Source organism: Euprymna scolopes, chromosome 9, assembly GCF_053919585.1.
Source record: "Euprymna scolopes isolate OS-2025 chromosome 9, ASM5391958v1, whole genome shotgun sequence".
NCBI classification, from domain to species: domain Eukaryota; kingdom Metazoa; phylum Mollusca; class Cephalopoda; order Sepiida; family Sepiolidae; genus Euprymna; species Euprymna scolopes.
The window spans coordinates 146,755,162-146,779,873 of NC_136490.1; the positions used below are offsets into that span (position 1 = coordinate 146,755,162).

Consider the following 24,712-nt stretch of genomic DNA (forward strand, 5'->3'; position numbering starts at 1 on the left):
CCGATACGCTGCTAAATCCCGCCCCTTCACAGTAGAGACCGCTAGATTAAAGAGATCCTTCTACTTCAGTAGTTTCTTTACCAGAACAGCTAGACTTTGGAATTCCCTTTCCTGGGTCCCTGCTTCCCCGACTATACTGTCATGCAGATGTTCAAGGGTAACGTGAACCGACATCTTGCTGGCCAACTTCCTACACAGTACCCCTGATGCTTATGTCCCTGATAGTAGCCCCCTACAACAAAGTGGCAATGTGCCTTATTTGGGGTGAAAATGCAATAAAAAATATATTACTGCTTATGTAAAAAAAATATAAAGAGTATATCCTGCTCTACTTCGGTATTGAGCACTCTTGTATTAACTTCATTAAATTTCATTAGTTACTTAACCTCTGGAAAACAATAACCGCAGATTATATATATATATATATATATATATATATATATATATATATATATATATATATATATATATATATAGTAATTTATAAAATATATATGGCGATTAAGCCACACTGAATATTCGGCGTTTCATCCACTCTAGGACTCCTCAGGCTTATGCGCATAAGCCTGAGGAGTCCTAGAGTGGATGAAACGCCGAATATTCAGTGTAGCTTAATCGCCATATATATTTTATAAATTACTAACTATCTCTACCTACGTATTGAGCACTTTTGAAGTAAATACTTAAAGTTTACGCATAAATCTATACTTTCGTATATTAATTTTATGTGAGTAAATTAAGTAGTTATATATATATATATATATATATATATATATATATATATATATACAACTTTGTAGTATTTCAAATTATACTGGGTTAATATGATTCAGTAATTGTTCATATACCAATAAATTTAAGCCAAAAAGGAGAGATGACTTAAAAAGTAAGCTACAAAATTATCATATTTCATAATTGAGCATTCATATACTGTTTTAACAAAACCCAAAACTTCAAGAAATGGGTTGATAGCAACAAAAAGTGTATTTCATTGTTAGTTACAATTGTTTCAAGACCATTTGGACAAATTCAAACAATATGTCGTTTGAAAATTATCACAAGAACAGCCTTTCTTCAGACTTATTAAATAAAAAACACTTTAAAAATGAAACATTAAGGAAAAGAAACATTTCCTTTTATGAGGGAAAGAAAACAAGCGGGGACACTTTACCTCTGTCGCATCTTTTATAAAGTATTTTTTAAAGATTTATATATATACCTATTTTCGTATCTTTATTTAAATACAAACAATTTCAAACTAAATATCAAACGATATCAGTACTAATTACCTATGCCCATTAAATATGTTTTATTAATACCATTTATCGATGTCTTAAATTAGATTTCTATATTTCTTTTATTTATTTAAACTTATTTTTTTAATATTTAATTTTTAATTTTTTAAAATTTTTCCCTTTTTAATTTTTAATTTTATTATTTGTTAAACCGGACTAATCGACTAAGTTAAATCGTTACGAAACCACGTAAGTTTCGTATCGGGAATTTGCTCTGTTTATTTACAAAATTATCTGCATGCTTATTTATGCGATTTAGGACATGTTTAAGTTTAAAACTTATTCAATAAGGAAATAAAGTGTAAACATTACTTTATATTTAGTTAATTTTCATTCTTCATTTAAAATTAAAGATCTCGATCTATTTATTATTTTTATCTTTTTTAATTTCATATTTTTTTATTATGTATTTTTTTATTCGCCCTCTCCTGTTAATATTTATGATTATCGGATAGTTTAGAAGTAGAAGGGAGATAATTCTGTAAGTTCAGAATTTTAAAAAATTAATTGAAGTTATAAGATACCAAAATTCTAATAATTATTCCTAACGATAAAGGGGAAATATCCAAGACCGTTCGGTGTATTTAGTTTGGTAAATTCCTGATATTCATTTATGATTTATTTATTTATTCAACGGATCCCATTAGAACTATGCTAATTTATTCAAAATATAAGTTTTAAAATCATATCTTAACCATGATACTAATTTTATTACCATAAATTAATCTTTGTTTGCCAACAAACTATAATTTGCTGAGGTTATGCATGGCTTCAATACAAAATAACGCTTCGGGAATTAAGTTCTAAAATATTAATCTGATATTAATACATGTCCCATTAATAAGTATTCTAATAGTAAAACTAATCTTTAGCTCCGTGTACGTTTTACTTCACTGAAAGTGGGGGTTAACCTTGGTTCTTTGGATTATAACGGTTATAAATAGATTACTACCTAAAAGCTATAATTTTTCAAGTTTTACTGGTTCAAAAACAGTATCAATTAATCCACATTCCTTAATTACTAATTATTTTCGCTCTCTCCTTTCCTTTTTTTTTTTTTTTGTTTTTTTTTTTTGCTAATTATTTGTTCAACTATTTTATTTATCTGGAAACAGTATCAACCACTTCGCTATCAATATGACTAAAATTGTGTTCCCAGTTTCGGGACAGTATTGCTAATCCTTATTAATCCTTATTATAAATCCAAATTTCTTATCTAGTAATCCATGGTCTTTATTTCTAAAATATGTTTATAATGTAGAATGTTGGGATCCAGATTTGCTTGCTAGATTTGAATCAAGCATTACAACTAACTTACATCATTCTTAGCTATTTAACGCTACATAAACTTTGGCTCTGCACCTAAGAACCTTTATTTTTCCCAGAATGTGTTTTTTTATCTCAGCTACATTTAAGATGTGATAGCAAAAATCTATTCCTGTGAAGACATCCTTGTATAGCATCCAGCCTTTTATTTAATATTTCTTCTTTAGAATTGGCTATATAGAAGACTTCCAATAAACACAGATTGCACCTTTTTGATTTCCTAAGTCTATACTTACACCCCTATCTACTATTGACCATTTCAATTCAAAATCTTTTTTGTTTCTATGAAGTTCCCTGACCCAATCACCTAATGCAGTTGTATTCCTCTTTTTATTTCTAATGTTGATTCTTGTACCATCCCCCCTTCTATCATTAACACCTTCTCTATTAGTTTCCATCTCCGGTTCATGTTTGAAGGATACAATATGGTTTTTGTATCTTTCCTTAAATGCGTATTCCGTGGCCCCAAGATATACCTTCTTAATATTATCGGTTTTAATCTCACATTTGTACACTATTTCTGAGGTTAAGCATTTACCATCCAACGGACAATTGCCAGGTATTCTACAGTTACAATTTATCTCTAAGACACTTTTATCCGATGCTGACTCGTTATTATTAATTATTCTGCTTATTTTCCTGTTATTAGAGCTTATTATAGTGTTGGATATGCACGGAAAACAGTGGATTAAACCAAACCTGATTCTTGCGTCTGATTCTCTTATTATTATTACCCTCCTCATGATTATTTGTTTCACTGCTAATATTACTCTCAGTGTTTTCATCCCTTGTATCCTTATTAATGTAACCTTTATTAATCTTCGGTTTCTTTCTTGCTCTCATTCTCATGTTGTACGATATTGTGTAGTTAGGTTTGTTACTCTTATTGTTTGCACTCCTCTTATATTCTATTTTACCATGATATCCCGATCTAAGAAGAGCTTCATTCTAATATTCTTTGTTTTTATCAAAAAGAGTCTATTTCTTAGAAAGCTCAGGTATTCTTTTAGAAATGTTAGGGACAATAGCCTTCTTCATACACTTAGGATGATTCGATTGATAATCAATATAGAATATTTTTGGTTAGGTTTGTGATACGGTTCATATGTGTTGTCACTTAGACTAAGAGTAATGTCTAAAAAGTTTACTTTTTTTGTAATTGCTGTCGATTGTTATTTCTAATCCCATTTCTTTAAAAAAAAACTTCTGATATTTCCGTAATACGATCGCTGGAATTAACTATAAAGAATGCATCATCTTTTTATAGCCCCCCCCCTTTAAACCAGGTATTTTCCGTTTATCCCCCTAGTAAGTACAACTCCATCAAGTCGGTAACCTACAAGGAATCCGGGGAGCCCATCATGATGTCAAAATGTCCCTCTCTGTCTTTTCTTGTCCACAGCTTCTCGTTATATCTGATTAAGGTTTTTCTAGCTATTTTTATAATTTCAATTTCTAACTTAGTCATGTCCGTTTCCTCATCAGCTAGTTTAATTTCTTTCTCGAATAGTATAGGGGAAATTGAAGGGTAGTACACATCTATGTCGAACATAATAAATTTACTTTTTTGATTTTTCGGGGACCCTTCAAACCACTTAATTACTTCACCCGAAGAAATCCAGAGTTTATGTTTAATTTTGGATTTTAAGGTTGGTATAATTCTGTCTAGTATCTTTTTACTGATATTACCTATGTCAGATGCACACGGTGCAATTAGTCTAATACTGGGTTTATTATTGAAATCCGGTTTGTGGTCCTTCAATAAAAACCGAGGATTAAGTGGAGTATAAACTTCTATTTTATCCTGAATATCCATTTTCTCGCAAATTTTCAGTGCTAACAAGTTAATCCTATAGAGATCTTCTTCAGTTGCTTTCTTATATTTATTATTAAGTTCAGTTAGAATGAGATTGTTATATGTTTGAAAATTCATACTGTAAATGTTCATAGTTTTATCTGCTGAAACCATAAGATTACGATTGTCCACTATTTTTTTAAAGTCTTATTAATGTTTCTTAGCTTAGAGTTTAAATACGCATGCGTTTTTTTTTTTACTTTTTAAAACCATTACCATATTTATTAAGTCCAGTTCGAAAGGTTCCAAGGATTACAACTGTTGTGGGCACATTCTGGTTTTTATCCGGTAAAGTTTACTATGGTTCATGCTGTTTTCCTCCGTATGATTTCCATCCAAACCATTAATCGAAGTGGCAGCGTTGTTATTATCCTCGGTATTTTTCATGGCGTGGTGATACACCTTCCATCTAATTCTTTTGATAAACTCTTTAACCGCCTGGATCATGTCCATTGTTTATTGCTTGGAATTGCTTTATTCTTTGGGGAGAAAGTGATTTCTTCCTTATATATATATATATATATATATATATATATATATATATATATATATATATATATATCTTCTATAATATAAAGCTGAATGTGTGTGTGTGTGTGTGTGTGTGTGTGTGTGGTCACGAAAAGGCTCCTATATGGTTGACTATTTTAAAAATCTGATTACATATAATGATAGAAGATGTATCGAGACACAGGAATGGGTATGTTTGGTCCTGCAGAACGGTGGTTCATTAAAATTGTTGGGTCTCCGTTCGTGCCTGGTGCACAAAGTATGGAAATAAAAAATTAAAAAATTTAAAAAAACCGTTTACAAGTGTTTTTTTATATAGATGTACATAAGAATACTTTGATAAGTATGTTTTAATTAAATAGGGATGATATAATAAAATTGTGGGGTCTCCGTTCGCGCGTGGTCTCCATAGAATGGAAATAGGTACACAATTTAATAAAGACTTTTCATATCTATCTACGTAAGTATACTTTGATAATTATGTTTCAGTTTGAAGAAATATGGTATAATAAAATTATGGGGTGTTCGTTCGCGCCTGGCCTCCATAGAATGGAAATGTATCGCAAAGTTTAACAAGGTTTTTTAATATAGATCCACAGAATATTGTGATAAGTGTTTCAGTGTGAACAGGTATGGTATAATAAATTATGGGGTTTATCTATTTTATTTTTACTTTCATCATATTTTGCTTTGGTTTTGATACCACCGAATTCAAAGCTATCTCTTTACAACCATTCCTTTTCATAACCTATCATACTTTCATAAATCAGAGTCCATTTTCTGTAGGCTGTTTTTGAACCCAGTCAACGACGGGTACTTTTGCTCGTATATATATATATATATATATATATATATATATATATATATATATGTGTGTGTGTGTGTGTGTGTGTGCGCGTGTGTGTGTATAATTTTTTATTTATTTTTACATAAATATTTATGTATCGCTACACAATCCTGAGTATGTTTCAGTTAACTACTTATAAATAAATTTTACGGCATAGCAACACTGAGCGGTCTGATAGTACATATGTAAAACTGATCTTGTCTGTCTGTCTGGGTGAGGAGCAGTCTCTATCAAACTACACTATCAATTTTTTGTTTACAGATTTGAAGGTTAATATATAGAGTATTGGACTTGTGAAACAAATTCAATTTAATTTTTAGCCAGTAAAAGTAGCTGCTACAGCGTCAAAGTTTTTAAAAGTTTGGAACTTGGTGGTGTAAGTTGACTAAGCATATTATTTCTAAGCATGCGCAAATATACATTTATATCTTTAACAGCGTTCTTTTTTAAAATAAAATATATTTAAGTATATTTTACGGCTGAGCAGATTAAGATAATGTAACTCGAGTTTATTAGGTGGCTCAACGGGTCAACCTTTTCTATTGAATATCCTAGCTCCTTAGTTCTATTAGACTATCACTCTCTTCCAAAGCTATGATTAAACCTACCACCATCTGGATGATAGTCAATAACTCTAACCACTCGGGCGCTGTTAGCAATTAACGTTATAATGACTTCATATAAACATAACCAACTGCAAAATAGTGCTTCATCAGTATACATATATATAATAATTAATAATTAATCTTAAAAACATAATAATAATAAATAAGTAAATAAGTAAAACGTCATACTACTTATCGAGCCGTTGTAGGATCGATCCTTGTCAATAAAAGTCTAGCTATACTGATGAAGAGTAAACTCTGAAACATGCATATATATAGATGACTTACTTTTATGCATGTAGTAATTATTAATCAATAATTAATAATGAATATTTTAAAAAAATTATATATATATATATATATATATATATATATATATATATATATATATATATATATATATATATATATACACTAACAGGATGCTCGATGGAAGTATGTCACAACACCAGAGCAGATTCGGTAAAAGACCAACCCAGAAAACAAATTAAACTACGGTTATTAGTGTGATCTATTGCCAGCCCTTGAAAATAGTGGCCACTGGCAACCGCGGCTTAAATAAAATCCACTGCCGGGCATTGCGTGACAGTGGCAGCTAGCGGAAGCAACTAACTGTCATTATCAGCACTAGTGGTTACTGACGATTAGTGCTGGTTTGGGGCGATTACTTGCGGGTACTGGCATTTACTGATGGGCACTGGTTTGACCGTGATTATGCCGTATATTCTAAATACATAATAAGAACAGAATGACAGCCGAAGAAGAATAAAACAAACAGGAAATTTCTTTGCCTATATTCTCCACTTAGGAACAGATCTGATTTTCTGATATATGACTTACAATAGTTATTCTATTTCAAGATTACATTACTCCAACAGTCAAGCTAAACCAAATTCTAAAGATTGAAAATAACAAATTAATATATGTTTAAGAAGTGCAACTATTTTTTGGTCCCATTTCATATTTTGCATGTTAATATTACCAAATCAGGCTGTCTAAAGATATCGGTTCCTCACCTAAAATGCACCAAACGTTGTTAGTGTGTGTTCCGTGTCCTTAGCAAAACTCAATCATGTTCTGCAAACAACAAACAAAAACAATTTTCCTTTACAAAACAACCAAAGCAAACACGCTAAATAAATATTTCAAGATATGAATAACTTGAAACATGAAATGTTATTTTCTAAAATTATGGAAATCGGTATTCAATAGCCTGGAAAGTGTTGATATTTCGTAAAACAAAACAACCAAACAGTTAAATTCATACCTTTTTAATGCAAGATCAGAGCAATACGCGTGGATCAGCGTTATCAATGAGTGGACTGTCATTTCTCATTTCTTGGGAAACCAATTTCGGAATCCGATATCTTGTCTTCAGTTTATGAATGTATCAATAACAAAGTCGGACTGAGTTTGGGCATTTATTAGTAAGAGTTATCTCCTTTGGAGATGCTTTGGTTTAAAAATGAAAGGACGTTCTGGCGCGAAAGTTTCTAATCTCGTTACGCTCACACAATGGAAAAGTAAAACCGATATTATATTTCTTATATCGCGCGACTTTTAAGGAGCACGAACGTCTATTCGCATTTGTATATATATATATATATATATATACATTACTTTTGGAACAACCCTTATATATATATATATATATATATATATATATATATATATATATATATATATATATATATATACAAGGGTTGTTCCAAAAGTAAAGCCCCCTAATTTTATCTAAAAAAAGTTGAAGAGATACGAAGACGAGATGAATATCATTACACCGAGCGACCTTTTGTACTCCAAATGTTATTTTTCAACCAACTCACCAACATTACGTTAGCTATGCACGGGCGCTTTGTCATACGAGTGTCATTCCAAAATTAAAGCCTCATATTTTTTAACAAAAAAGTTGAAGAACTACAAAGACAGGAATAGTACCGTTAAAACGAACGACCAGAATTTATTTCCTATATAGTCACCATCATTGTTGATGCATTTTTGTTAGGCATTCGATGACGCATTTATGCTTCTCTCGCACATCCATCACAGAAGTTTTTATTTTAAGAGTTTCACACCGTCAGTATCTGTAACAGAGAGATTAATCTTTAAATCTATGAATGCATGAATTCTGTTATCATAACAATGCAATTTGCAATGCCTCTGATCCATTTAAACGAAATAAAAATAGGAGGACTTACATTTAGAATGCACATATAAACATATATTTAATTATAATTAAACAATAATCAGTCTTTATACCTTCAGAAACTAGTGTTTCATGCTTACACAATCATCAGTGTAGGGGTGACAATTCCTGTCGGTCATAAGATTCGAGCCCAGCAACGAAGCCATCTTTTTCTCTATTTACTAAGCCTTTATCTCAGAGCCACCAAACAATTGCCACGGAAACGAAGGGAATTAAGAATTATTAAACGTCGAATTCAGGCGAATATATTAGATTATTTAGAGTGTTCGAACGAGCAAAAGTCGTGACTGCTTTTTAGTTATTATTCCACAGATATTGCCTATCCTTAGGTATTCTTAAAGGGGCTTGATAATTATAATTAAACAATAATTATTCTTTATATCTATTATTCTTTATATGTATTGGATCTGTAGTTTTTTTACATGTTTTTTATGAATAAAAATATTAATGTAAATAAATGTATGTATGTGGGTGGGTGTGCCTCTGTGTGTGTGTGTGTGTGTGTGTGTGTGTGCGTGTGTGTGTGTGTGTGTGTGTGTGTGTAATTTTTAAATGATACCTAATTGATATTTTCTCTATTTTCAGGACTGGAGACTTCCATAACGCTTTTCGTGCTATCATCCTTCCTTGAGTTATTCCGTTTTGTATGCGATGTTCAGCATGAGTCGAAAACTAAAACGACTCGTCATCGTGTTCTTCTTGGCTGGGATCTGTGGTTTCAGCTACACCTTTTTCAAACTGTTCACTTTTCCCGGAATGGTTCTTCACGCTGCTTTTCCCGGGAGGCATTTCGCCACCCCAAAAGAGCTTCTGGCTGAAACAAGAACCACAGAGTCGAAGTCATCGCACTGCGACCCCAACGACCGGATTGTCAAGTCAGTCAATTGCAAAGCGATTCTTAATTTGAACGAAACGGAACTGATCCGCGCCCTGAACCTGATGAAACAAATGAAACCAACCAGCGAGAAGGAACTGCTGCATCAAGTGACCAATTGCAACGAGTTCAAAAAGAAGCAACGGTACATACTTCACTCTTCGCCAGAGGAGATGAAATTCCCGGTGGCTTACAGCATCCTGTTGTATAAAGATGTTGTCCAAGTGGAAAAGCTCTTGCGCGCCATCTACCGGCCGCAGAACTGGTACTGCCTTCACATTGACGCTAAGGCACCGTTCCAGTTGCATTATGCAGTCATACAGTTGGTGTCTTGTTTCAACAACGTCTTCATCGCTTCCAAACTAGAAGAGGTCGTCTACTCTTCATTTTCCCGGCTCCAGGCTGACATTAATTGCATGACTGACTTAATCTCAAGGAACGGTAGTTGGAAATACTTCATTAATCTACCGAGTCAGGTATATCCGCTCAAGACAAACGCCGAATTAGTTAAGATCCTCAAGATCTACAATGGTGCTAACGACATTGAAGGGATTACTGGGAAGCGCACTTTACCGGAGCGTTTCCAATACCGACACTACATTTACTGGTCTAGAAAGGGTGAGACGAGCTTCATTAAGCGGACCAATAAGCGGAAAGCTCCTCCCCCTCACAAGATCAGCATCGTTAAGGGTAGTGCGTATGGTGTGTTCAGCAAGAGTTTTGTGCAGTTTGCTCTGTTTGATAAGCGGGCGCAGGACCTTCTAAAATGGATGGAGGATATTTCAAGTCCAGATGAGTATTTCTGGGCAACTCTAAACCATTTAAAAATCAACATCCAATTGAATACTCCCGGTGGCTACAGAGGTAAGTAATATATTATTTATATCATTTGGACCTGGCATATAAAAATTACTCCTTACATGTCATGTTTATAACATTTTTTTTATTTATATTCATTTTATTTGGATTATTCAGACTACTGTTCTCATCTTTATTTTTACAACATTTCGGTCGATGTAACCTCCGACATTTTTCAGGTTTCGAATTCGTAAATCTTTCTGTCGGACTTATAAATATGCACGCAAATTTGAACGGAAGCCTTTATTCAATTTATGAGGGTAGAATACTCTCGTTCCATAAGCCATGACGTGGTAGAAGTCCTAAGTAATTCGGAATTTTATTTTGAGTGCTGTACTCAAAATTGAACCCTTAACTTCCAGAAGAGTGTGACTTCATAACTGAATTTTACCAAGTACTTTATCCACTTTCGAAAAATGCAATTCCCTCATGTCTCATGGTATGATTAGTAAATATACCCATCTGAGAGACAATTTAATCAGGGAGACTATTTAAGAATAGTAGAAATAATAAAGATCCAAGGATCGATCCTTGGGACACAACTGCATTAATATATTATGTAGACGTACAGCCATCGATGACTACCTGGAGTTTTCTCTTGCCTAAAAAAGATCTGATTAAGTTCAGTATTAGTCTACAAATACCATATTTGCAAAAAATTATATTAGTCATCCATATCTAGTATTTGTATTACGATATTTCAGTTTTCATCTTTTTGGTCAGATATCACCTTATAGTTTTTTTATAGGCATTCATCGCATTCTTATAATGGCCATGTTCGTCAATCCTGTTTAACTTTGTCTTCAAATTTGATTTTGAAAGTGGAGAAGATCAGTGAAGTTGTTCTTACTGGAATTTGTTGTCTTAATTGAATTTCGAAAAAGCAAAGAGTTTTGTTTTCTTTCGCAAAAGTAGTTTGTTTTCATGCATCTATTTTTAATAGTTGTTATAAAGATAAATATACATATAAGAAATAGTCTTTTGTTAAGATATGAAAAGAAGATTGTTTTTTATTGCTTTGTTTTACAGATTATTTAATGTGAAACCCAGTAATTTTGGAAAAAGCTTTTTATGCTCCAATTTCTTTATATCTTGAAATATTTATTCATAGAGTTTGGTTTGGTTGTTTCTATTTACGACATATCAACACTTTTCGTGTTATTTAATATAGAATCCAGCATTTCTGGAAAATTTCCATGCTTCAAGTTCCCTATATCTTCAAAAAGTTATTCATGTTGCTGTACTTGTTTGTTTTGTAGAGAAAAATTGTTGTTTTCGTTTTTGACTTTGCAAAACATGATTGAGTTTGCAAAAGGGGGAAACAATAACATTCATGTTGTGTGCATTATAAGTCAGGAAGCTAATATCTTTAGACGGCAGCATCTGATATGAAGAGAAAATATTTAAAAAATAGGTTATTGAAAGTAAACACTTCAATAATCTTAGAGATTTTTTTTTAAATCTGCTGTTTAGATTATAAAGTGATGGTGATCTACGCTGTTTCTCAAACGTTGTTGTTCTTGTGGCAACATAGTCTTTCTGCTCTTCGCTTGTTCGGTCACGTTCTTCGTCGTCGGTCAGATTATTTCATACTCAAAGGCATTGAACCAGCCCCTCTTATGTTGGAAAAAACAATGCGGAGATCAGCTGAAAATCTGTCTCAGACGGTGAAACAGGATATCGAGCTGACCCTGTGCCCAAGTACTCAAGAACTATGGGGTTCGCCGCTGGAACCGTAAATAGCTAATACATGTGTCTGCTACTACGGTGGACTGTCGCGCCTGATCAGCATTCGTTCAGGGTGGGGCAATTTTTTACCGCTCCAGGATTAATACCAAAACAAGTATAAGCTAGTAAGTATCCTTTTTCGGAAATAAATGGACTCTTCCAGAGACTATACCATAGAGTTACGAACTTTCGTGCCAATCATTGATGGCAGTCATAGCCACAGTATCCGACGCTTACTTTCTGTAACAGAACTTTAATGCCTACTGGAGAGAGTATTAATGCTTACTAGACACTATCCTCGAGTGTCTAAGGTCACTTAGTACAGAGGTTTATGAGGACAACCTAGCATGGATATACTTTGCTTTACTGGTAAACCCTGATTAAATATTCCAAATCTGCATAATATTCGCGGCCAAAATAAGACCTACCTGGTGTGGATAACCCATGCTGACTTTTACGAAGAAATGCTGCACTTTATCCAAGCTATGTTACCTCAAGTTAAAACATGAAGCTGGAGACTTCACCAGACTAGATGAATTCTTGTCCTGGAATCCGGTAACACTAAGAAACCACAAGAAACATATACTATAACTTATTTAAATGGTCAATCGGAGATTATGTTCTCAACTTCTTTACTAATTCAGTGTTTGAGAGGTTAAGAACTTTAATGGAATATTCGAATATTTATGTGGTACATATAGATATCAAGTGTTAGTCCCAGGAATGGGTCCCCTTGATTTTTGAGAACTTCGATTGAAGTAAAATGAAGTAAATACACTCTTGTAACTATATTGTCGTGCTGTCTTAATTATTATCGATCTTTCGTGGTCACAAGAGTTCTTAAGCACGAAATTCCATCAAAGAATTAGAGTAGACATACGTTTCTTTGGTTTAATGCATCACATTTTTCACTGTAAATAAAGATTATTTTTATTATTATTTTTTTTTGTGTTGCTTCGTGGTTCAACCGTTAAAATGTATCAACACGCTCGAAAATTCCATGAACAAAGTGTCTTTTCTATAACTGCTCGGCTGTGGACTTCGCTACTGAGGGGCTGCTTTCCAGTTAACTACAATGTGACCGTTTTCAAGTCCAATATAAACAAATTCTTATTGAACTATACTCTTAAAATACAAAATTCTACTCACTTTCCACCCCTATTGATCATTACGGTGTTGTCTCACAGAACACGTTACTCACATTAACCTTATACTCGAGAGGCCTTCAGACCTTGATAAATGGTGATTTCCATGTAAAAAAAAAATAGATTACGTTTAAAAATGGTTTTACAATTGTATATAAAATACAAACTATTTGTAGTAATTTCCTGGCTAAGTTCCTCCTGATAGTTGTAAGGTGCTTAACTCTTCACGAACAATGTCGATTTTAATTTAATATTTTACAACCTTTAAATCCGATTTTCATTTTCAATAAATCCTTTATTTATGTTATAACCACGTTTTTACCATAATCACTTACACCGCAAAATAATTCATAGTTAATAATTAATTTTGGCGTAGTTTCAATAAGCTTTTATTGAAATCATTTCTTTTTCTCCGTGAATGGAACGTACAGCATAATAAAATGAACTATTAATGATTATATTTTCATGGCAAGTGCTCGACTCCAATTTATGGTTCCTGCTTTCCCAAAGTTAAAAAAAAAACACTCGACTAACTACAACGACTATCTACGATTTCCTCCACTCTAATTGTGCCTAAATCTAAACGCAAGTTTCATGAACAAAGCTTCTTTCCCAGAACTGCCTGCATATGGAACACTGCTCCACTGACCTGCTTCCCGGTTGAATACAACATGGTAGGCTTCAAATTGAATGTAAAATATTCAAATTGAATGTAAAATATTCTTGTTGAGCCGTCCTCATAAATAATCAAATTCTACCCAATTTAAACCATTAAGAATTACTACACTACCACCTTAAATTCATTAACCATTATCCTCGAGTGGCCTTCGGGCCTTGATAAGTGGTGACTGACAAGTAAAAAAAATAAAGTAATTTATTTTAATTTATTGCTTCGGTTTTGAGACACCAACAAACTATTTTAGCACAGTCGTAGGTACGCTATTTATCTCCCCATCACGAGAGCAAGATGTGACACAAGGTTTGAAAAGTGGTGTTCGAAAATTCAGCGCCCGAGAGGACGAGCACTTTTACCAGTATAAAATACTCGGGCAGCCCCATTGATATTCTCCGGTAGGATTATCTTTAGCTATTAATGATAAGCTCACTCTTGAAAGTGCTGAAAGGCAAAATCTGCGATAATTGACTACCTAGAACTGCACAGAGTAATATATCAGCCAACAGAAAACAAGCTACCTTAACAATGGCCTAGACTCTGGTGAAGATCGCTTGACTTTTGTAGCTGTTCATTGGCTGGCAGGCAAAATAGATCGTATCCCTTAATTATCGTACGACGTCGCTTTCACTTGGGTTCCTTTTTCTAACTTTCTAAGTCCCCGCTCGTTAATCTTTATTTCGTCTTTGCTAAAATATGAAAATAGCATGAAGAATATGTTGCGCCAAATTATTTAATGATGAGCTATTCAACTTGTCTAAGATAAACATTTTTTATACTTTCTAACCAAATTTGAGCCTAGAAATTCTTTTTGTCTAGGTGTGACATTCATAATTCCCGGATTAAGCCGACTTCCTTTTTCAGAGGAGGAAGTTGCTAAGAAATATTTAATTCACAAGTAGTCCCCTGTCGCATCACATATATGCACTGTTTAGAAAAGATGATATTGACAACGTTAGTTTTTGCCGTTTTCGTGAGAAGGATTCACCATACTGTCAATATACCGTGATTGGTATTCTTAATTAATTAATCATCTGGTACTGACAATCTCTTTTATTCTTATCCTCGGATAGTCCTCATGCCGTAATAAGTGATGATATTAATATAAAAATATCTCAAATAAGAGTTACTCGTTTAACACGTGCGTTATCTCAACCGGATGTGGGACTAACGGACCAGTGATCAAAACTTTACTTCGAAATGCGAGAATAACGTGGCCGTAACATTTTAACTGTGTCGTTGTATTTCAATCACTCGAACACACACATTGTCTTGCACTTCGTCGCAAACGAAGATCAAAACAAAAAGGAAAGAAATAAAAATCTGACTCAGTATTTTTTTTAAGTTCAAATGAAATACATTTTTTCGTCGTTCTTCCAACAATAACACTTTTCATTATTTTTCAAAAGTCTTTTCGCACACATATGTTTTTATAACGCTCTGCCATATAAGATGTGCCTTTTTCAAAGTCTCTCTCCCCGCCACTTCACGCTTGTGCGAGCCAGCGCTTTCTCGCGCTTGTGTTCACACATCCGTTTTCCTCGGCGCGCACTTTACTTCTCTTGCTCGACCACGTGCTGTCCTTTTTGCTGCCTTTTGTCTCATCATTCCTAGTACGTCAGTGCGTGCGCACTTGCTTGATTTGCATATGTGCTAAGACGGCTGCTGCTGTTAATATTTTCGCTAGTCAATTTTACTGCTGATGATGATTTTCTCACACGCGCGCCATACGCGCTATGTTACACAAGGACGTGTTTAATGAGTCTTAACTATCATTCTTTCGTTTATTGTGATCATTTAACGTCTCAGTCTTGCATAAGTTGTATATTTCCTAACCCTAACCCTCCCCGCCTATTTCCATCCATATTTGGCCGAATTGAAACTACTCAAGTTCATTCAGCGAAGACTTAATTCATTTCTTCCAGTTTAGAAGGCAAGAAATATAAATCGATGATACAAGTTCTATTTGCGGAAGAAAAGAAGAAAAAAGAAAAAAGAAAAGAAAAGCGGATTGACCTTGACCTTACAATCTCGTTTCATTTCTTTCAAATTCTATGTGGCTTTATCGATACAACATGCTTGTTAACACTGTCAAAAGGTTACGGTGTGAATATCATTTTGAGCAGAAAGTTAAGGAATCTTAAACGGTGCAACAATTAAGTTTGGAATAACAAAATTAATTTCCGTGTGTATAGAATTACAAAAACGCTGAATATCTGCAAGGGCAAAATAGCAACTTATGTTCATTAAAATCATTTAAAATTGGTGGAATGGAACCTCGGTTTTGATCATAATTCGTTCTGAGAAAAACTATAAAACCGAATTCTGCGGAAACCAAATTATATTTTTTCAGTAAAAGAATTTTTAATTCGTTAATTCTCATATAGAATTATATAATATATGTAATATATAGTTAATTCTAATATAGAATTATATAATATATTCTAATATAGAACTAGATAATATATGTAATATATAGTTTATTCCAATATAGTAAAATTAATTTTAATTCGTTAATCTTCTTCTATAATATAAAGCTCATCTCACGTGTGTGAGTTACTTAACCGATGTTGTTCAATACTTACATTATTATTAAAAGAAAATATATTCATAAATCGTTTTAAAGCTTCAAATCACAATGTCAAGATTTGAGGTTATGGTTTTTAAGAGCTAAGTACATCTAAGATGTTAGACTATCAGCATTATTATTGGCAATCCCCAAAAGCTCATATATAGAACGGTGACGCTTGTCCGTAAACCACTAATGTATTATTTTAAGTAAATGTTGATTAGTGTGTGCGTGTGTGTATCTCTCTCTCATCTCTCTCTCTCTCTCTCTCTCTCTCTCTCTCTCTCTATCTATCTATCTATCTATCTCTATCTATCTATTAATCTATCAATCTATCTATCTCTCTGCTATGTTAATTCGCAAATTGCCTTCCTTTAAACAGATTTAAACCATCAGTCTTAGCAAGAACACAACGAATAAATAAAATTAAAACTTAAAAAATAAAGTTATAAATACACGAAAAAATAAATTAAAATAAAATAAAACAGAATATTAAAACTGACTCTACATTAGTAATGTTAAAGAATTGCATGTCCATTTGAATCACTACGAAACTGCTCGTGTTTATAACAGCCTCGTATGCACCTTCGAACATGTCTCATTTTACTTTTGTGTCTTAATTTGCTCCAGGTTGTATGTATCCGTTACACTTCTACATAGTATTGTCTTCTATAAATTATGTTTATATACACACTATACAATGCTTCAAGCAAACTACATTAATCTCTTGTATTTTATGGATTAATGTACAAAATTATTAAGCATCAGTTCGAGACATTCATGAACTGATGCTTGTACTTTATTTCGACATTTATAATCACTTACAATGAGTATTTCATATAGTCTTATTTGAAGTTGCTAAACTTATTGAATTGTAAATGACTTTTTCAAACGTAATCAGATTTTATTGTTTGCATCGGCTTTCTTTTTTTTTTTATTTAGTTAAGTCGAATGAGGTCGGAATGTACCAGATTAGGCTGATCAGAATACTGGATAGTTTATGGGGAATAAGAAAATTATATTATAAATACAGGGTGTCCAAAAAGTCACTGGAGGGTTGAAAATGTTTGTCATTAATGATCATTTTTTTCTTTATTTCAGATATTTTGCAGATAATATCTTGGCAATTGATTATGGATAAGTATAGCATTGAATGACGTACAGAAAATCAGGGGTTAATTGTTTTGATTCAAGGAGCTTATCGACGGCATTTTCATGTAGGAGGTAGCCCAAGTCACAACACAATTAAAAACATGGTGCGCCGATTTAAATACCAAGGAGCTGTATTTGATCTTCCGCAAGCTGGTAGCTGACGAAAATTGTGGGAACGCAGGCATACCTCTTAAACGGCCTCGGTGTGCGCTTTGCCGACGCAGCGTCATGATGTTGAAAAGGGTCCAAGATGGCGCCTGCGACCGTATATAACAATGCAGTCTCGCAGAATCTCGTGTGTTCTCGCGCACATATGCGAATATGCAAATTTGGAGGATTCTGTCTTTTATAAAAACAGGCTACTGGAGCAGATGGCAGAGAGGTGAAAACGTGTCTACGGAAAGTACTGACGGACGACCCTGCTGCAGTGAGCTAAGGTTTTGTGTACTCTTTTTTTTTCTTTGCGACAACAGAAACGTCATTACAAATGAAAATAGGAAAAGAGTGCGAGAGAGCGTGGAGTAGCATCTTGAAATATCGATTCGACGACACTCAACACAACTTGGGATATGTCGAAGCTCACTACACAATATTCTGCACAGTTTAAAACTTTTTCCTTATAAAGTGCAGCTTGTTCAATACTTGAAGCCTAAAGATTTTCAAACAAGGGTTCAATATGCAGCACGAATGCAAGAACTTATCCGAAATTATCTCAATGTTCAGCAAAAGTTGATTATATCAGATGAAGCTCATTTTCTTATGAATGGATTCGTTGACAAACAAAATTACTGATTTTCAGGCTCTGAAAATCCAAGGGCAATTCATCAAAAAGAGGTGCATCCCTTAAAGTGCACTGTATAGTGTGCAGTAACGGCGGAGAAGATTATTGGACCTTTTCTTTTAAGATCAAGATGAACATGCTGTCACTGTTACCGGAGAGAAATACCGGACTATGATTACAGACTTCCTGCGCCCACAAATTAAAGATAGGCCCGGATTATGGTTCCAACAAGATGGGGCAACGGCGCATACGGTGAAAGACACCAAGGAGCTTCTCAGGCAATGCTTTAGCGACATTATTTCTCGCTGTGGCAATGCCAAATTGGCACCATGTTCCCCAGACTTGACTATTCCCGACTTTTTCTTGTGCGGATATCTTAAGAATTGAAGAAAAATATTAGAAAGGAAATAAAGGAGTTGAATCGCAATCCAAAGATTCTACAATCTGTCATGAATGTTTTGGAAAAAGCACAAATATACGAAGCTGAAAATAGGCAATATATAAAAGACATTATTTTTAATAAATAAAGATTGGTTGAAATTTGCATTGTGTTCCAATGTTTTAGTGAGATTGTGTTAAAATTACAGAAAGATATCATCAAAAATAAAGGATCTATTTAAGTTCAAAACACTTCAGCGACTTTTTGGGGAGCCTGTATTTTATTACATTGATCCGAACTTTTTCAATTTGGATGCCTTAGCTTTTGTAAAGAAACTGTCAGTGAAAATCAATAGCAATGTTACACCTCCGTTCCGTCTCAAGAGACAGTGGGTACCCTCTGTAAGGGTTAACTGCGCGTGTAATTATGAGGCAAAGTTTTCGCAATCTCCAACAACACACCTCCTGAATCGACGCTGCGTGAGTCTAGTGACAAGGAGAAGTGCTTGACGACTGGAGACAATGCCGAGATAAGCGGAGAGCACACACAACACTTGGAATGATCCCCCATTTTAGTACTAATCAGGTTCAAGGTTGCTTAACTTTACTGATCTAACAGGAACCATTGTGTCAACGATAACTATGCCGTATATATAGCACGTTAAAATATAATAATATATATTTTCAAATAAAATGTTAAATATTATACATAATAATATAATAATAGCACATGTTAAAATGTACTTGTCTCCATTCGGGTACAAGATAGGTACAAGGGCACGAATTTGTGGAGCCAGAACCCACCCCCATCCCAGGGGCTTTTTATTATTGTGCTCAGCTTAACGACAGTGATCTAACGAGAACCGGGTATTTATTTGTTTCCCCACTGAGCAAATTAGGCACAAGGCCGTTTTTTAATGTAGTGAGTAGAGGGAGGCAGCAGATAGTGACAATTGGTATGAAGGGTTTCTCCTACATTGACCAATAACTGATTCTACAAGAGCAATGGTCTTATATGTAGGTTTGAGATCTAACGAGAACCGATGTGTCAACATAATTATGCAGTATTTTATGTATCAAAACTATTAGACGCCGTTTCCACTTGAATGATTTGCATATCTTTTAATATAATCTAGCCTGGATGCTCGGCGTTTCCCGGGTGTTTGAAGGTGTGTGTTGAGCAAAAATAAAGTGATAATAGGCAGGCAGACTCGAACCTGTACCGCGAAGGAGAAAAAGAAAGTGAAAAAAAAGTGATGTCTTTGCTTTTACGTCCATCGCCAAACCGGAAGTGGTGAAGGTTTAAATTAAGGTTAGACAATCGAAAAGAGGCGATGACTTTCGAAAATATCGGCGGAAAAACTACCCCTCCTTGTAGAAAAGTGCTCAACTGAGGATGACAGAATTAATGCTTTTGGACAATTTTTCGATATTTATCGTCCGAAGGGTCGAGTTTTAAAACGATACTGATCTCGTGAAAATCCGTTGCTTCTGTCGAAAGCTTTAGGCAGACATACATACATACATACATACATACATACATACATGCATACATACATGCATACATACATACATTTAAACAGAAAGGTGAGACTTATTTAATATAAATTACTGCGGATAAGTACTTGAGATACAGCCGTTTTCTAAACCAAAAATGCATTTCTTTTATGAAGCGGGATAACTAAATCAAGAATAGTAGAATTTTGATCGGCTTACGTTTAGCCTCAGCTTAACTATCAACGATTAATCTTCACATCGACGTAATTTAAGGCGGATTTAATTTAAGCACCTCGTTAATGATTCATAATTATCTCGTAAACATTTATTTATTTATTTCAAAAGGCTTTTAGTTTAATTAAAAGCCTAGAAAATTTACGAATTGTTTGAAAGATAGAAAAGCTACTTTGTGAATTTATGTATATTAATCACTTTTTTTTATCCTCCATCTTTCTCTTTTTTCTCTTTTTATCTACATACACACGTCGCTGATTTTTTCCCCTGCTGATTATAACTCGGTCGTTCTTCAACAAAATTATTGCGTATTAGTGAACTTTAATTAACCGGAAGTATCTTTTTTTGTTGTTTTCATTTTCTAGTTCTAGTTTCTAGTTTCTAGTTTCTAGGGAAATAGGGAGACAATCCAAATTTCTTTGATATAATTAAAGTCTCATGAATTGTAACAGGCGTTTTAGAATATCCTGATATGCATGAACTCTTTTAAAACATGAATCTTGAAATATGATTGTTTCCTTTTAATAAGAATTAAAATTTATGACAATTAGGTAAATTTACGTCTATTTTCGGAAAAATTATTCAATAAAAATCATTAAAATATGGATTGTCTCTTCGTTTTCTCTACTAAAATTCTTCGGGAAATTAAATAAAAAATACTTCTGGTTAGTTAAAGCGCACTAGTACAAATTCTTACTGTTATGTTTGCAGGTTGAACCAAATAACGTGTAAGGCAATACAAATGAAAACTCAACAAACAAAGGTAGATCAATAAGAAGTGTATTAGGAAAAGTATATTTGCAGTATATTTACATAATGGTTGTCAGGTAAGAGAGTCTTGGCTGGAGAACATATCTGCTCTCGGCTCGGCCTTCGGTGGCTTCTGGTTAACACACCCTCAGACTAACCGAGTCTTGTTATTTATGTGTAATATTATCCACATATGTAATAAACCACATCATAATATTCAAGTGCAGACTATATCAGTGATCAATGTTAGTACTTCTATAATGTTTCTCATCTGTTGGCTGGCAATAATTTCGTTTTATTCACCCTTATCCTTGAGTGGTATTCAGCCTTGATACATGATGACCTAATCGTGATACAAGTAAACAAAAATAAAAGTAGATATGGTTAGGTAAATAAGTTGCCTTATTTGGAAAGTGTGGATGCTCTACATCAGAGATATATTATAGATTCTAGACGCCCCCGTTATCTGTGAGTCACAAACCCTGCCACTATTTAGGTTTAAAGTCGCCTTGGAGAAAGATTCAGGCAGCTGTACACATGACTTAACTATCATTTTCCATAGCTTGATTCAATTTACTATTTTTATAAATAAGTTTGATTTTATATATCATATGTCTTTTAAAGCATTTTTCCATAACTAAATAAATAACTGCAGAATTTTGATACAACGAAACAGTCTATTTGTGAAGTACTATAAAGTCACTCCTTCCTAGGTGGAGCCCTTTCATTAAATTATATCTTCAACTACTTAGCATGATGCATAACTCTTTGTTTGTAAACAAATAAATGGATCATTTAAAAGAGTCGATCAATGCTTATAAAGGCACTGGAGATATGATTTACGTGCGCTGATCCCTGGGCTTAGCGGTACATGTTTGTAGAAGGAGTGCTAGTCTAGTCGCATTTAACAGTGAAATAGTCTATATATATAGAGAGAGATGTTTTTATTTGCTTTTTGTTAGCGATACTTTCTTGAATTAATTCAAGTATTTATACGAAAGTGCATTTTTACCTAAATGCTTGTTGGGAATAATTTTCCCATTGACTAATCTGGTACCCTCTTTTTAATGGGGAGCGGCATATATATTATTTTTAAAATATAATTATCCATTGACACGTGTTTCGTCGTCCATGACTCATTAGAGTGGCTCAATCTATATTTTAAAAATAATATATATATATATATATATATATATATATATTCTGATGCTATTGTTTTCCAGAGGTTAAGTAACTAATAAAGTTTAACGATATTAATACAAGAGTGCTCAATATCGAAGTAGAGCAAGGTATGCTCTTTATTTGCTTTACATGTGCGGTAATATGTTGCTACACAGTCATGGGCATGTTTCGATCAGCTAGTTATCAATAACTAAAGACGTCTTCAGGCGAAAGGAAAGATGCAATCTTTGCTTTTATAAGTTGTATCGCCTGAAGACATCCTTAGTTACTGATAACTAGCTGACCGAAACATGCTCATGATTGTGTAGCAACATATAACTACTTATGTAAAAATAAAGTATATATATATATATATATATAATGCGTATTTTAGTCCGTTAAAATCTAGCAAAGTTGCCTTATAATGAGTGCTTTATGCAGATCAATGGTTGAAATGGTTTAATATGTACCCATTTTGCATTAAATGCTAATCTTTATTAATCCCTAACTGTGCATTAAACGGACATCATAATATACCGTATTATAACAAACGTCCATATAACATTTCAGTGAAATCAGGCTAGTAGTTTTCAAGAAAAAGTATAATTTTAATACTAATCCTATTAACCCCTATTAATCTCTTACTGTGTATTTAACAGATACTATAATACTTAGTTCGCTATACCTTATCATAAGAAAGGTCCGTACAAAATTTCAACCAGGTCGGCCCAAGAATTTTTCGAACATCTATTTAGTCATTCGCGATGATATTAGTTTCTTAATTTCTGTAATGATCGATCTGGCATTTTAAACAAGGAGCTTCTCTTTATTTTATTTTGTCCGTTTCATTATTAGTTTTCTTTTAATTACAAATTACGGATTTTGTTGAATATTACAGAATTACGATAACGTATGCTCGAACTTCCTCAACAATGAAGTAATGACCTTGAATAAACATGTTGATGACATGTCTTTGCATTTTTCCGTTTATCCAAAATATAACTAGCGAACATAATAAAACTGGAGGCAGTGAAGGGCAAATGAAGCAACTAATGGTGGAATAATAAGAATATTGTGAGATTAATGTATTAAAGACAAGAATCTCTTAATCTGAAAGCTCTAATTTCAATCTTCCAAAATAGATTTAATTTAACGACATCCAAGAGTAAATTAAAAGAATATGATTTTAAGATAGAAATGTTTTTAGAGTATATTTCTTAATTTTTTTTTTTTACATTTTCACCCCAAACAAGGCACATTGTCACTTTGGTGTAGGGGGCTACTATCAGAGGCAGCAATTACTGGGGCACTATATAAAGGGATTTGTGCAGCTAGATGTCGGTTCACGTTACACTTGAACTTCTGCATGTCAGTACAGTTGGGGAAGCAGGGACCTAGAATGGAATTCCAGAATCTAGCGGTTCTGGGGAAGAAACTACTGTAGTAGAAAGATCTTCTACATCTAGAGATCTCTACTGCGTGGGGGTGGGATTTAGCTGCCTGTCGGGTTTGTCGATGGTGTCTACGTCGTGGGGACACAAGTGCTTGAAGTTCGTCAGAGCATTCACCATTAAAATACTTGTAGAACAGGCAGAGGGATGCAACGTTTCGTGGATGGGACAGAGGCTGAAGCTTAGATGCCAGTTCAGGGCCTATCAGATTGGCGACTCTCTTTTGAACCTTGTCTAGGAGCGAGAGACTAGCAGCAGATGCACCAGCCCAGATGTGACAGCAATACTTTATACATGGGCGAATTGTGGCCTTATAGAGGTACTGGATACTTTCGGGTGTCAGTAGTTTTCTAGCACGGTAGAGAGAGCTTACCTTCTTCGCAGCGGCCCTGGCAATGTTTTCAATATAATTGTTCCAACTCATGTTTCCTGTGAGCTTTAGGCCAAGCAGTTTAAAAGATGTACTCTCAGATAGTGTGTCACTGGCCATTTCTATTGGAGAAGGTTTCTTACAATTATTGAAGTAAACCAGTTTAGTCTGGGCAGCATTGAATGTGACCATCCATTTTTGTCCCCATTCCACTAAAAATTGGAGGTCATCCTCTTGTGTTTTTACCATTTCTTTAGTTATGTGTTCATTTGTTTTCCTGTCATGCCTGTTGTAGAGTGTGGTGCTATCAGCATATACACCTATCTCAGAGGCAGTTTTGTCGGGGAGGTCATTAATAAATATTAGGAACAATAGAGGTCCAAGGATAGACCCCTGAGGCACTCCCGCATTTATATCGTATTGTTTAGATGTACGACCGTCGAGGAC

General features: G+C 33.9%; 1 protein-coding gene across 1 annotated transcript in view; it reads left to right on the forward strand.

Moving 5' to 3' along the window:
* LOC145284892 (N-acetyllactosaminide beta-1,6-N-acetylglucosaminyl-transferase-like) overlaps positions 1 to 24,712 on the forward strand; it is a 198,414-nt gene that overhangs the window by 151,947 nt on the left and 21,755 nt on the right. Inside the window, exon 3 of the mRNA XM_080133966.1 lies at positions 9,230 to 10,382. Within this exon, the coding sequence (XP_079990092.1) occupies positions 9,296 to 10,382 (1,087 nt within the window). The 5' untranslated portion in view covers positions 9,230 to 9,295. The remainder of the gene's footprint in view (positions 1 to 9,229; positions 10,383 to 24,712) is intronic.